The sequence below is a fragment of the Sus scrofa genome, chromosome 16 (assembly GCF_000003025.6).
Source record: "Sus scrofa isolate TJ Tabasco breed Duroc chromosome 16, Sscrofa11.1, whole genome shotgun sequence".
Lineage (NCBI taxonomy): Eukaryota > Metazoa > Chordata > Mammalia > Artiodactyla > Suidae > Sus > Sus scrofa.
In genome coordinates, this window is record NC_010458.4 from 61,648,788 (window position 1) to 61,664,712 (window position 15,925).

The 15,925-nt window shown below is 36.0% G+C and overlaps 1 protein-coding gene and 1 long non-coding RNA gene across 2 annotated transcripts in view; one reads left to right on the plus strand and one right to left on the minus strand.

Annotated features, from left to right (window-relative positions):
• The window catches only part of LOC110257235, a 43,664-nt gene that overhangs the window by 15,056 nt on the left and 12,683 nt on the right, over nucleotides 1-15,925 (plus strand). The gene's annotated exons all lie outside the window — the stretch shown is intronic.
• GABRA1 (gamma-aminobutyric acid type A receptor alpha1 subunit) overlaps nucleotides 7,796-15,925 on the minus strand; it is a 66,846-nt gene continuing 58,716 nt past the window's right edge. Inside the window, 2 exon segments of the mRNA XM_003134089.6 lie at nucleotides 7,796-10,513; nucleotides 10,516-10,675. Coding sequence (XP_003134137.4) covers nucleotides 10,365-10,513; nucleotides 10,516-10,675 — 309 coding nt within the window. The 3' untranslated portion in view covers nucleotides 7,796-10,364.

Consider the following 15,925-nt stretch of genomic DNA (forward strand, 5'->3'; position numbering starts at 1 on the left):
AAAATGCAGGTGTCATTGACACCATAAGAAGTCATTAGCTCTTCAGAAGCTTCATTTAGAATCTAGATTACCTATGGGCTTGTTATTCTAGACCCCCAAACATATGGTCACCATCTTTGTTATGCTTTTACCTTCCCTTCACCAAATTCTGCAAATAGGAGGAAATATTCGGGGAGACAATAACTACATATGTAAGTATGGATGTGCCTGTGGATATGCCTCTGTTTTGTATCTTTCTTTTTCTGTAATTATCCAAGTATGGAAAGAAAGGGAGAAAGAGAGAGAGAGAGGTACCAACAGACGTATACACTGCACGACACACCTACATATACCCACAGATAGTTGTTATTTCCCCACATATAAGAAAGAGACAACTTAGTTTGCACTGAGATGTGCTATGCACTGTTACAGACTAGGGGCTTCCAAATGCCTACAGAGTTGAGAAAGATAGTATCAATGAGTGAAGAGGAGTCGCTCTTATAACCCTCTGGTAAGCCCCACTGGTTTTCAAACCAGCCAAGTGACCAAGGGAGCTCATCTTCCCCATGCCAGATCCTAGGGTTAGGGTACCTAAGATGGGACTTGAACCCCTGGTCTTTTAGGCAGGAATCCTTAGCCTGTGATATTCCTCTCCTCTTCTGGGTGTGAGTCTAAACTATATTACTTTGCCTGTCCTCCTACAAGACTCTCTGTGACTCTTTCTGTATAACCTTTGTTGTAGAAGAGCTATTCTAGTTCTCAGAGAAAGTGGCTCTATATGTGGTTGTGGTTTTGTGATGCGTTCAGGGGGAGAGGTGAGCTCCGGGTCTTTCTACTCCATATCTTGATCCCACCGCCACAACTGGCCCTTCCTAACATACTGTTGGCAGTTTTCCCTTCATATCTAAGTTTATAACAAGTTCCCATCTGTACTGACAGTTTTCCAAATTTTCATTCCCCTCCCCACCACTTATACCCACACCCTGGCATTAGACAATCAATGGGATATGAATAAAACTCACAGGTTAAAAGCATATCCAAGCATAAGACATACTAAGTTATTGTTCCAGAAAAATGAGATTTCATTGCCAAACCCAATAATCTCATTGTTGGATTTTCTGACTATTTTATCCTATTTGGATAATAGGGTTTTTTTTTTTTTTCATTTTTTGTTGGCATTCATATACTTACATATAGTATATGAATCTACTGTTAGCAGGGAATTTATCCATTATGGCTTTCATTTTTCTTTCTTTATAAAATAACGGAATTAATTTAGATAATATTTTAAGCCCACTTAAGCTCATAAAAACTGATCTAGTTCCAATCCTGTTTCTAATCCTGGTTTGGCATTTTAGAGCTCTCCAACAGTGGGTTCATTCATTAATCTTTTTAAACCTCAGTTTTCTCATCTGTAAAGTGGGGTTGTCATCACAACATTGCAGGCATATGATAAATAAAATAATATATGAAAATGGTATAATGTGATCCCTGCCACTTAGAAAATAATAATTATTGGGAGCTATTCATTAATGATCATTATCGCTGTTATATCATACAATCATTTATTTTCCTATGGAAATTTTGTTTAGGATCCACGGGATACACCAAGATAGGATTAAACACCAAGATTTAACTTTTCAGGGGGGCACTGGCCAAAATTTTTTTGGGAGAAACAGTGTCTTTTCTTTGGTCATGTATCTCTTTTATTCTTACCTTTGAATAAGAAAACATTTTTGAATTACATATATTCTTAATAATACTTCTTTAATAGTACCTCAGGCTTGAATTTAAAAACAGTTTTGGTATTTCTGTTTGTTTGTTTTTTTTCTTCTTCTATTTTTTCACTGACCATGAAGCAAAAAAGTTGAATTTATGTGGACAGCTGACCTCCACATACCTGTATTCAGTATCCACATGTGAATTCACCAACTCCCAGTGGTAATCTGCAGAAATGCAACTGCTGAGAAAAGGAGTAATTAATATTAACATAAACCATTGAAAATGTAAAAAGCCTTTAAATAGTTGAAGAACTTTGGTTAAAGAGAGTGCTTAGCAGTATTTTGAAAAGACCTTATTGTACCTCTCACCTTGAGATCATCATGATGCCAGAAATCCAAATCCACAATGTAATTGTAAGCTTCAATGTTATAAACATCTAGGCAGTGTTTCATTATTACATGCCAAGCTCTAAAACTAATCATTCTGAGCACAAACTCTACTTCATCTTTCAAGATTATAAAAATTTATAGTAAGTATAATACCAACAGACTTTTCCCTGTTCGTATGTCAGTTGAAAGCTAGAGGTAGTAGAAACGTAGATAGCTACAAGCAGCAAGAGCAGATATTTCTGCATGACCTACGAATAGCTGTGCCATGGTTTCTAGGGGAGAAGATGGTCTCATGATGATGTCTGAAGTTAAGTTTCCTCTCAAGGACAAAGCATTAAATTTTCAAAAAAATTAAGTTTTTTTATGAAAGGAAGCAAACTGGTGTTTCAGCAGTTTCATTGAATTTTATTTCTTCATTGAGATTTACTTGAACTCACTCTTCCATTGGGTGGGTGAGGAGATTCATTATAGTTATTGGTTTTATACTCAATGAGACAAAATCTCAAAGATTTATTTTAATAAAACCTTGAATTCCTTGTTATTGGCAGTAAAACGTATATATTTTCCCTGATAATGCCATACTTTATTGTTTAAATCCCATCTGCTCTCTTTCCTCATACCCAAGTATTGTTACTTTAGTTTATGAAATAAAACTAATGAATCCATAAACATTAACTGTGGTTAATGTTGATACAACATGCACATAAATAATAAAATCTCAAATCTGCTTCAGAGCTTCTTTAGTAACTTAATTACTCTTGACATTTGGAAGTTCCTGGGCCAGGGACCAAACCCCTGGCCAGAGCAGCTAGCCAAGCACTGCAATTACAACATGGGATCCATAACCTGCTGTGCCACAAGAGAACGTCTAGATTTATATTTTAAATAATTTCTCTTTATTGAGAATCTGTGTTTAATGTATCATTGCTGTGATACTTTATTTTTTGAGTATAGCTTTTTTTCATCCTTTGAACACACTATACCAGTTTGAAATCAGCCCACTATAGATGCTTTACTTTTTTCATCTTGTTGAATTTCCATTTCTGGCTCTTCTGCCAGTCTTTTGTTTACTCTAATAAGGATCGTTAACTTCTGGTTACCTTCAGTATTGGTCTTCCTGTTCATTTGCCTAAAAGATTGCTACTCTTTCCTATAACAGCCATGGGTAAAGAATGTTTGCATGCTTTGGCTCAATTTAACTAAGAGCCACACCTTACCCCCAACCCCCAGCTATGAAGATGCTTATTTATATAGCTCGTCCTTCACTGGTAGCATTATTGCAAAAATGGAGTTGAAGAAGTCATGAATGCACCTGAAGTTTAAAATGTAACATATAATCATTCTTTTTCTTTTCATTTTTTAAAGTTTTTTTTTTGAAATTTAGTAGATTTACAATGTTGTGATAATTTCTGCTGTGCAACAAAGTGATTGAGTTATACATGTATATACATCTACACCTCTCTTTCAGTTTCTTTTCCCACAAAATATTGGGTAGAATTTTCTGTACTATACAGCAAGTTCTGTTGGCCAATCATTCCATATACCTCAGTATGCATATGCCAATCCCAAACCCCTAGTCCATCCCTCCCCACCCACCACCTGTCCTCTTTGGTAACCATACATTTTTCAAAGTCTATGAGTCATTTCTATTCGGCAAATAGTTCATTTGTATCCTTACTTAGATTCCATATGTAAATTATATTTGTCTTTCACTGTCTAACATCACTTTGTATGATGATGTCTAGATCCATCCAAGTTGCTGCAAATGGCATTTTTCATTCTTTTTTACGGCTGAGTAATATTCCATTGTATATATGTACCACATCTTCTTTATTCATCTTCTGTTGATGGACACTTAGTTTCCTTCTCTGTCTTGGCTATTGTAAATAGTACAGCAGTCAACATTGTGGTGCCTGTATCTTTCATATTTTGGTTTTCTCTAGATAGATGCCCAGGAATGGGATTGCTGGCTCATATGTAGTTCTATTTTTAGTTTTTGAGGACCCCCCATACTGTTTTCTATAATGGTTGCACCAATATACATTCCCACAAGTAGTGTAAGACGGCTCCCTTCCTCCACACCCTCTCCAGCATTTATTGTTGGTAGACTTTTTGTTGATGAGCATTCTGGTTGGATAAGGTGGCACCTCATAATAGTTTTGTTTTGCATTCTTATAAAAGTTTCACTAGAGGTTTTTTTTTTTTGAATATATATTCCTTACTTTATGTTGATTTCTAGGATCTTAAAAGTATTAATTTAGAAAACCTATCAAGTTTATTATTGCTTTGGGAAGTGGAATGGCTCAGGTCCTTACGCTGCCATTCTAGAAATGCCCACATTAATTACTATTATTCCTGTTTTCTGCATAAACAAGGCTCAGAAGAAATTGCACAATGGGCCAAGTCAGTATGTAAAGTGTGATCTCTAACTCCAGTGGCCATGCTCTTTCTGCTACAGTGGAAACTAAAGTGTATGGGGCCACCCCCATCAACTCTAGCTTTTTGTTTGTTTGTTTTGTCTTTTTGCCTTTTCTAGGGCCACTCCCACGGCATATGGAGGTTCCCAGGCTAGGGGTTGAATCGGAGCTGTAGCCGCAGGCCTATACCACAGCCACAGCAATGCCAGATCTGAGCCGCGTCTGCAACCTACACCACAGCTTACGCGGCGACGACGGATCTTTAACCCACTGAGCAAGGCCAGGGACTGAACCTGCAACCTCCTGGTTCCTAGTCGGATTCGTTAACCACTGAGCCACGATGGGAACTCCAACTCTAGCTTTTTTAGGATGACTTTCCCTTTTGGCAAGAGATGACTAATTTTTTCATGTTTTATCTATTACTTTACATGATTATTTTTCAAAATATAGACCATTAGTAAGAAGATTGTGTAGTTTTTTTTAAAGATGAGTTTTGAAAGTATCTTTATAAATAAGGACATTTTTTCTCTTTTTAAACTCTGGCGAAATCACTTCCCCAGTGTTTTAAGCAAATCAACAGACCTATAATGAATTTTTTCTCTTATAACTACTCAATGGTAAGATCAAAGAAGGCAATAGGCATAAATTAAATTTTGATGAACTATTTTTGATTGCAATTAGTGAGGACATCATCTTTTCTATAATACTATATGCTACATTTTATAGAGAAATACAGGTAAATTATCAACCAATACCAAAAAGGAACTTAATATTTTGCAATCCTGTGGAAACTTTGCCCTCTCTTTAGACCATAAATCTTTTGTTGAAAAATAATGTGACTTTTGAAATAGAGTAAATCAGCATTCTTTCAAGTAGAGTTTTGTTGTTTGCTAACTAATACAGAGAAGGATAACCTTCCCTTTCTCTCTGTGAAATAATCTTAACACCAAATGTAGTGTAGCTGCTCAATTAAATGATTACCAAAGAAATTTGTGGATTTGTATAGACATTCTGAAAAACAGAGTGATCACTAATCAGTTGAATTAGCCAAATTCAACTGGCTGATACATTACATGTGACAGACAGTAGTTTCAAAATGGAATTAAAAAGAAATTCAAAATCAAGTGTTTGGCTTTTTTTTTTTGGTAACTTTGTAATATGTAAGGATACATGGCACCAAATAGCTGGAGCTGAGGCTAATATTCATGCACTGTTTTCCATATATATATGTATGTGTGTGTGTGTGTGTGTGTGTGTATGTATATATCATATCCCTGGCAGTAGACTTTGTGACTGAGTTTCATGCGTTTTTATTTTTGAATGAAAGATGTGTCCTCTATCACCTGCAGCCTCCCCAACACTATAAAGTGCCTGATAAATGTTGAATCATCTTTCAAAACCTAGCTCAGCTATCGCTTTCATCTGAAGCTCTCTCTCATACTACCTCCCAAGTATAAACTCCCTAACCCTTGTACATTTATTGGTAGTTGTACATCTTTTTTAGTGTTGTACCTCTAGGTTCATTCACTTAGATTCTTTATAAAATTTTGAGGTTTCCAAGAGCATACTGTCATCTTCATCTCTATAATCTCAGTACCTGCCACAGTAGCTGAAGGATTCTAAGACATCCCAACTATTTAGTCAGTGGCTAAATAGCTAAAAATGCACAGATTGGCATTAAGTCCCAAGGTCACTGTCTTGTGGTGCAGGACCTCCTCAATTCCTCTTATGTTTCAAGTTTTATCTTAGACATTATTAGTTCCTACAGATTCAATGATCTAACCTTATGAAAAGTGGCTAGGTACTCCTATTATGTGTTTCATAGCATCCTCTACTTTAATCACACTATTTTAATTACTATTTGTGCTTAATTCTTTGTCCACCACCCCATTATAACTTTGATTTCCTTAAGGAAAAAGGCCATTAAATATTTATTTTTACATCCCTGTCAACTAGCACAGTTACTACCACAGGGTAGAGACTCAGGAAATGATAGTAGAATCAAATTCACATTCAGAGTCAATTTATTTGACTAACTTGTGGCTGTAGTGTAATCAAGTTAGATGACTTGTTCTTGTTGGTCACAAGAACTGGGTAAATGTTAGAAAACTCCAACAAAGGTCTTAATGAACAGGTATAATTAAATTCAAACAGATGGTCAGTCATAATGCCAAGTCCATTCTTCTTTTGCTTCCTTAGATCATTTTTACCTTGAGCCTTGGCATGGGTGTAGTTTGATAGCCCAAATAATTAGCATTCACTACATTCATTTTTATGAGAGCCAAGAAACCAGTGAATGTGATGGTTCAGCCAGCTTACATGGGCACTTTTATTTGGACTGAATAAGTCATTTGTTTGGAGGATTTAAAAAGTATTAATTTTGCCAAGTCCTGAATCATTTTTTAAGAAGATGCTTCTTTTATTTGCAGAAATATAATTTGCTTCATTTTCACCTGGCTGCCGTCTGACACAGAAGGGTTTTGCCTCATATGGTTTTTTCGGTAGGAACTAGGTCTAGTTTGATTTCTATCACTGAAACGATTTTTCCATTGTCTTTCAAGTGATTACACGTATTTCGTACTTTAATCTGACTTTGTGCTTATAGAAACATTAAGGACTATAATAGCTCTGGAGGAGCTTTTAAAGCTGTAATGTGCAGACTCCTCCTGTAAAACAATTAAACCAGCCTCTTAGGGGTGGATCAGAACAGAAAATCAATGTATTGACACTACATATGGACAAACTACTATCATTTCAGGATTTTGATTCTTTTATATTTTTTATAAATTTCAAGTTTAAGTGCTACTGGTAACACCAGCTAACAGGTGATTAACAATTCCTCTTTTTTGAAAGTGGTTCACGCACTGTGGTGGAGTGGGTTAAGACTCTGACTGCAGCATCTTGGGTTGCAGATTTGCTTGGTGGTCCAGCTCAGTGAACTAAAGTATCTGGCACTGCTGAGCTGTGTGATCCATGGTCCAGCATGGTGAACTAAAGGATCTGGCACTGCTGAGCTGGGGTGTAGGTCACAGCTCTGGCTCAGATTCAGTCCCTGGCCTGGGAACTTACATATGCCATGGGTGTGGCCATAAAATAAAAAAAATAATTAAAGTGGTTCATTTAAAACAATATTTTAGGATCATACTATTGGTACATTTTCAAAAATCTTCTGAGTAGCCTAGCTTCCTGTCAGCACTGGGCACTTTGGGGTTCTCTTACTTGAAGGAGTTTTCAAACAGGGCAATGGGAGGTCACAATGATCATGTGAAAAGAGAGTCAACCAGTCCATTTGGTTATTGAATAATATGAGCTTTATTATTATAATAGAATACAGTAGGACATAAAATTAAGAGCTTTTGCTAAACTCTGTAAAGCAAAACATGCATCTGCCATAAACAACCTCAATTCATGTTAGGTTTTATTGCCACTTCACTGCACTAAGGTGCAATAAACATTCAGTGTCATCTTTTAGAAAATTTTCCTGGGAGTTAACAGGAACTTTCCTCTATAAGAGTGTATCTTTATTTTCAAGGAAGACTTAACTAGTATACATGGTTTAGCAAAGCACTGTAGAAAAGCTACATAGAATAAATTGTCTTTGATAAGTTGTGCAATCAATTTATACAGTAGAATACTGTCCACATATACTAACAAACTAAGAAATGATAGAAATGCAGTCATTGCATAGCAGAAAGCAGACTAGTAAGAAATATTCACATCTAATGAGCAAAATACAGACCAAATGTTAGCCATGAGGAATCTGGAGGATAAAATGCTCTTAATAAACACATTAGATTAACGCCAAAAAATAACAAGATAAACAGCAACACAGAAGTTAGAGCCATATTTTACTTTATTTTCTATACATGATATCTACACATGATACCAAAGAGTAGAATATCCTTGGTTCAGCCTTTATTGGCCTAGCTCATTGAATTTGGGCAGGACCAAATCAAACAATAAAGCACATTTAAAAAGAAAACCAGAGTTTGTTTAGGAAAACACAAACTGCGTATTTTCCTGCATCATTGGATAACAGCTTTTTGAGAAAAACATTGCTCAAAACCTGGGTATGGATCCCAACTATCTTATTTGGTAATGATGATGACAGGTTTATGTCATAGTGTTCTAAATGTGTGTAGACGGTGATATGTAGATTCTGGACATAATTTTAAATATCTCTGAAATTCTATCAGCCAAAAGGCGACTTCAAAAATACCTTCTGCATAAATATTTATCTCTAAAACATCTGGGAAGTAATGAAACAGACTAGAATTTTCATGGGGAGTATTAATGGACCTCTTGTCATTAGAGCCCTTACGTAGTATGCCTACAAATATATTGCTACAGTATAAATGAAATGTAATATTACTCAATAAAAGCTATTTCCTGTACATTCTTTCATGTATTTTTATATTTAATGCTACATATGGTACAACACATTGAAATAGTTGGTATCAGCAAAGATAGCGATAATATACAGTTGATGTTATAGCTCCCACTAATGCTTTTCCATTTTCGTTCTATATTACAAGAGCCTAAAATAGGGAAATGTGGCATTACTTGAGCAGATAGCAACTGATTTACTACTGGATGCTGGACAACAGTTTGAAATTATAAGCTTTCTCTACATAAGTAGATTTTATAGCCATATATCTTAAGTTTCTTCGGATTCCATTAGGTTGTTCTGGTTTTCAATGTAGGCTCTAAAAAGTATTTCCATAGCATTTAACAACATTCTAACAGCTAAGCGCGGTGAGTCCTACACAATATTTTAAGAGCACTACTTTAAAAAAAGTAAAAAATGTACAATCTCATGCTATATTTACATATATAATTTATATATTCTATATTTGTTGAATAGCCATAAATTTCAGTCTAAAGCTTTTAATGTACTGTTATATAAAATAATACATTCAACAATTCTAGAGCTTGCAAAATATTTTTGCCCCTCTAAAAACATCTTCATAATGAAAATCAAGTGATTATTGGATACATGTGCTATCTGGATATAGACAGGGTGGAAAATAAATCTTTTCATATTGTTTTATTTAAGTTTATTTATTTATTTTTAGTTTTTATTGCATGTTAAAATGATCCTCATTGAGTCTGGTGGTAAAAGCTCACATGACAGTAAAGTAGCCTATTTAAAGCCTTTGTCTCCATTGAATGAAATGTGCTCTACAGTGAGGAACTGCACCTTTGCCTATGAAATTTCCAAAGATTTTAAAATAGCATTTAACAACAAAATAGTGCATTAGGCATATTTTTAAAAGGAGAAAGAATGGGGATCTTTAGCTTTGGAAACAGAACATTAAAGCTATACATTGATTTAAAAAAAACAAAACAGAAATGTAAGAAGCACATTGTAGTTTGTGCAATAAAGACAGAATTTTTAAAACTGTTCTTCATTAAACATTTATAATTTATGCTTTTAAACACTTTCACATAAAAATATTTTTATGACATATACAGTATCTTTTTTTTCGAGAATATTTGGAAATATATATATCTACAAATGACCCAGAGTTATAGAGTTAAGTTCGATTTTTTCTTTTACGTTTCCTTACATCTTTGGACCTACTTCTTCCTCCTTTCCTCTCTCTTCCCTTCTGTCTCCTCTGTTGCCATTTTGCTCTCTTGCTCCCTCTCTCAGAATCCTGTCTCTCAGTTGTATGCTCTGTTCTGCTCTGGGCTGCCAGACAGGGGATCTGTTGTTCTTAGATGAATTATGGAAATAAGGAAACCTTTAAATTCTTTAAGACAGAGGCAATAAAGCAGATGGGAATTACTGCACTGAGAAGAGAAAGCAATTCCCAGTGCAGAGGACGGAACAACAGAATGTAAATGACAGGGCCTATTGATGCGGGGTGGGGGCCTTTAGCTGAGGCTCCCTGTTTAAATATGTAGCCCAGTAGACCAAGTTAAAGATTCCAAACAGCAATGGGAAGGCTATTCTTGACAGCCGGTCAATTTTGCTGACACTGTTAAAGGTTTTCTTCGGTTCGGTGGTTTTGTTTCCGGCTTGACTTCTTTGGGTTCTATGGTTGCACTTTTAGCAATGGTGGCTAAGCCGGGGTCGCCCCTGGCCAAATTAGGTGTGTAGCTGGTTGCTGTAGGAGCATAAGTGTTGTTTTTCTTAATGAGAGGATCCTTCACTTTCTTTGGCTGTAGAAAGAAAGAGGAAACGGATTTTGTTTAATCAATTGTGGGAAGCAAGTTTATAAGTAGCTGAACAAAGTGACCTTTACTTTGGAACTCAAACATGAGCTTCATTTAAAATCTAAATAATGTATTTTGCGACTGGATGAATGAGACACACAAATACTATGTCTCATTATAGCATTGACAAGTTTGTTCTAATGTATAGCATGGTGACCTTGCAGGACATTTGGGCTTGTCCAAAATGTCCATAGGACATTTGGTTCATGCCAAAGGTCCTTGAAATTTGGTTCTATCTAAAATGCCCATGAGCATATTTGGTCCATGCCAAATGGTTTTAGACAGGACCCTTAGGACCAAAGTCCTTTGGTATGGACTGAACGTCATATGGATATTTTAGACAGGACCAAATATGACCACGTGTCAAGGACTTTGGGGCATGGACCAAATGTCCTGTGATATTTTGGACAGGACGTTATGTCTGCTAACCCGTGGTGATGATATATAATAATACTTTATTATATACTTGGATGTTACTGAGGCTAGAATCTCAAGTGTTTTTACCACAAAAAAGAAATGGTAACTGTGTGACCAAATAGAGAGGGTAGCTAATACTATACTCTCCAATTCACAATACAGAGATGTATCAAATCAACCACACCGTACACTTTAAACACACACAATGTTATGTGTCAATTAGCTCTCAATAAGGCTGGGGAAAAATGCAGGCAAATATTTTCTAGGCTTTTCAATCAAGAAATGGAGTCTATTTCCCCATTGTTCAATCTAGATGTGCGACTTTGGCAGAGTGATGCTGTGACAGCTTAGGACCCTGTCCTCAAGAAGTCTCAGCTTTTGCCCTCTAGAAGCACGTCACTGCCATGGGTAGAAGCCTGGACCAGACTACTGAGGGACCAGAGATCATGCACAGTGAGAGATCCAGACAGCAGGAGGCCCTCGATCTGTGAGAGAGGCCCTTGTGGATCTTCTCACCCTGATGCAGCCTCTAGTTTACTACAACCATGTGAGAAAGGCCAAGTTATTCTAATAGAAATACCACCTGGTTTTTTTCCCAGTCCCAAATGCTTGGTTGTTTTAGGTCACCAACTTTTGGGATGGTTTGTTTTGCAATGATAAATTGCTGACCCAATGATTAATTGTTCCTTCTCCCCATGCTTCCAGTGGAAAATGACAAAGCAAGATTTGTTAGGCTATCTTGAGTTCAAATCTTGTGCAAGATTATCTGCTCATCAATGCTATCTGTGAAATCATGAATGACTGCAGCATTTCTTAGAGTTCTGTCATACAGACAACTCTAAAATGAAGTATATCATTGTTTAGAGATATGTGTCCTGATACAGTTGCCACTAGTAACTTGTGACTACTAAACATTTGAAATGTGGCCAGTCTAAATTGAGAGGTGCTTAAAGTATAAAGTACACATGGATTTTTGAAGCTGGTATGAAAAATTTAAAGAGAGTGCACTGTGTCTCCTAAATCATGTTAGTATTATTTATATGTAAAGATAATATTTTAATATAGTGGCTAAAGTATATTATTTAACTTAATTTCACTGGTTTGTACCTTTAAAATAGGGTACTAGAAAAAATTTTTTATATCTATATACCTATATATATCTCACATTTGTGGCTCATTCATATTCCTGCTGGACAGCACTAGTCTCAAAGAGTGGGTCTTGATCTTTTATGTACACTAAATCACCAGTTACAATTTTTGAAGTGCAGATGTTTTGGGTGGAGTCTCATATTTTGAATCAGAATTCCTAAGGAGTGGAGCCTCAGGAGTGGTTTCTCAGGAAATAAAAACCACACACACACACACACAAAACTATACAAAGAATGTTGATGAGCAGCTAAATTTGACCAGACAGACTCAACAGACTTTGGTCAATTTGTATTTTTATTATTGAGTCAGAATAAAATGTTACTTTCTAGAAGGGCTGATGTTTTTCACAAGGTGCAGTAGTCAGGAATTTTAACAGGTTAATTCCTTTATTATCCAGCTCCATAACCCATCTGCTACTCCACCCCTGCCAAAAATTCTTAAGCATACATTGATTGGGACACTCACGTAAAAAAGTCCAGATTTTTTTTCTAGTATTACATCCTTAAAATTAAGGCCACTTATTCCAAATGTACAGCCATTTTGTAATGAAGGCATATTTGCTTAGGGTTTACGAGGAATGACAGAAATTTCTACCCTTATTTGTACAGAACTAAAGTGGGTAAAAGTAGATTCTCTCTTCAGAGGATCCAAGTGACAAATCAGAAATCCATATGACTTATTTAATAGTTAAACAGACTGAACTTATTTTGTCTACTGCTTAGAAAATAAGAGTTGTAATATTAATGGACACATTGAAAAGCATCTTTAGATAAAGTGTATATGCATTCTGATGTTGAAGAGAGGTGACAGATTATAATCTAAACAAAATTAGTTGAGTGACAGATACTTTATTATATAAACTGAAATGAATAATCTGTAATAGGCAGGGAAAAATTCTTGGGGAAGAGTTTGTAGTATCAGTAGATTTTTTCTCTCCCACTTCCAATTTATCATAATGCCCTGATGCTAAACTTTCTCACCTGGAGTCTTTTATTTATTTATTTATTTTTGCAATATCATGTTGAAAGGCATATTTAGAAATATCTGGTTGGTTTCTCAGGATATAATAGATTTTTTTTTTCATTTTGGAAAATACTGAGCTCCCCCATATTCTTTAAGAAGGTGGTATTTCTTACTGGCATTTTTAGCAACATGGATGGACCTGGAAACTATCATGCTAAGTGAAGTCAGCCATACAATGAGACACCAACATCAAACGCTTTCACTGACACGTGGAATCTGAAAAAGGGATAGACTGAACTTCTTTGCAGAACAGATGCTGACTCACAGACATTGAAAAACTTATGGTCTCTGGAGGAGACAGTTTGGGGGTGGGGGGATATGCTTGGGCTGTAGGATGGAAATCCTGTGAAATCAGATTGTTATGATCATTATACAACTAAGATGCGATAAATTCATTTGAGTAATAAAAAAAAAGAAGGTGGTATTTCTTTCAGCAATTTACGGTATGATGATGCATCTTAAGAAAGCTATTGCAGTGCTCAGTGGATAATGTGAGACCCTGTGGGAATTTTCTTTTTATTTTCAAGTTATATCCTGTTAGTAAATTTAACTCTCCTGAAAACATTCAGCTTGTTTCAGAAGAGATATTTTATTTATCCTCTCTGAATGTCAGTGAGACATGGACCATGCTGTGATCATGCTGTAAGACAGTCAAACAGGTAAAATTCTAGGGAAGATTTTTTTACAGAGACATAGATAAATTATAGAAAATATTCTCTTTCTAATTAGAATGACAGATATAGGTATAAATGTATTATTTATTTCTCTCTCTCTCTATATATATAGAAATAAGGTTATACCTACATGTATATATGTACACTGAAGAATATGAACTGTAGATTGATAGTGATTAAATAATCTTATTTAAGACATAGTACTTGAAAGACTAATATAGGGTCAGAAAAAAATAAATAAACTAAACTATGAGCTCACCAATTCTCCACCCAAATCCTATGCTCTCCAGACCAAGTTGAACTCATCTCACAAGGCACTAGTCCTCACACTAATGAGCTACAGTCAGAAAGACATTGGCCTGAGTTCCCTGGTGGCTTAGCAGTGAAAGATTCAGCATGGCCACTTCTGTGGCTCAGGTTTGATCCCTGGCCGGGGAACTTTCGCATGTCACAGGCATGGCCAAAAAAAAAAAAAAAAAAAAATCCAAACCAAAAAACAAAACAAAACAAATCAAAACATTGGCCTACTGCAGTGTGCAAAGAAAGGATTAAGATAGCAAAGCAACTTTTTCCAATATCTACAGTTCATTTTTCAGTTGCATATTGCTGATGTTTGGATATCATTAATTCTGGAGAAATTTAGTTGAGTTTTTAGTGACTCTAAGATGTGCTTTTTATTTCCTTTTTAGGGATGCACCTGTGGCATATGGAAGTTCCAGGGCTAGGGGTCAAATCAGAGCTATAGCTGCCAGCCTACGCCATAGCCACAGCAATGCCAGATCCGAGCCATCTCTGCGACCTACACCACAGCTCATGGTAACGCCAGATGCTTAACCCACTGAGCGAGGCCAGAGATCAAACCCGAATCCTCATGGATACAGGTGAGGTTCATAACCCACTGAATCACAGAGGGAACTCCCAAGATGTGCATTTTTAACTCCACATCTAACACTTTGGGCTAGGTCTTGTAATGTGTAGTGTCTTATGATCACTCATCCTCAGGCTTGGTATTCTCTCCTTTGGGGCTGCCCTTCTGTTGTAGGATGAATGGAGACCATCAATGGCTACGGTTAAGTACTGGACAAAAACACTGTCTCCATCCTCTCACTCCCCTTTCCAACTGATAAATGCAGTTCCTTTTGTCTTGTCTCCCACCTCCTGAAACTGACCTGAGGTTTTTGGTTTGAAAATTCAGAGTTTTTACATACATACATACATACATATACACTGGGCAAGGATGTTCAAGGCAAAGTAAATTTTGAGTAGGACCTGGTTCTGGTCCATGTTGGCTGCAATAGTGCATCCTAAACAGAATCTTCTTGGTATTTACTTGTGTAGGAGAGCACTGGGATATTCAACTGATTTATCTGTGGCTAAAAGGTAAATCTCAAAGAGCTTTTACTTGGAAGCATATTTTCTTTCTTACCTATACATACATTAATGGTATATCTTATAACCAGGAACAGTTTAGGTTTTATTAAATATGGTAAATGTTTCCACCACAAAAGATCCTCTTTTCCAGTATATATATGGAGCTGCAGGAAAACCATCATTAAATTGATTTCTTTACTGTAGACCCTCTCAGACATTTCAATATACTATAATTCTGTGATATACTGTACATAATTATTCAAGTGTATATGACCATAGAACTGTACTTTTAGGGACTGACTCAAGACACTAGTATTCTGTATTTGCTGAAAAGTGACTCCTCCTAGATGTCTTAGAATCTCTGTCTCTGACTCTGCCCTTTTATCCACCATGCCAAGGCTTCCTTGCATTGTGACATATTTCCCCTCAAACACAAGAAGTAGAAATATCCTTCTCAAATATGCTTTAAAATCCTTTCTGAAATAGTTTCTAATTAAGAAAACTGATGTTCTGGACTTGAAAATTTTTTACAATGAAGAATTTTTCTGTGAATTCTGTGTGT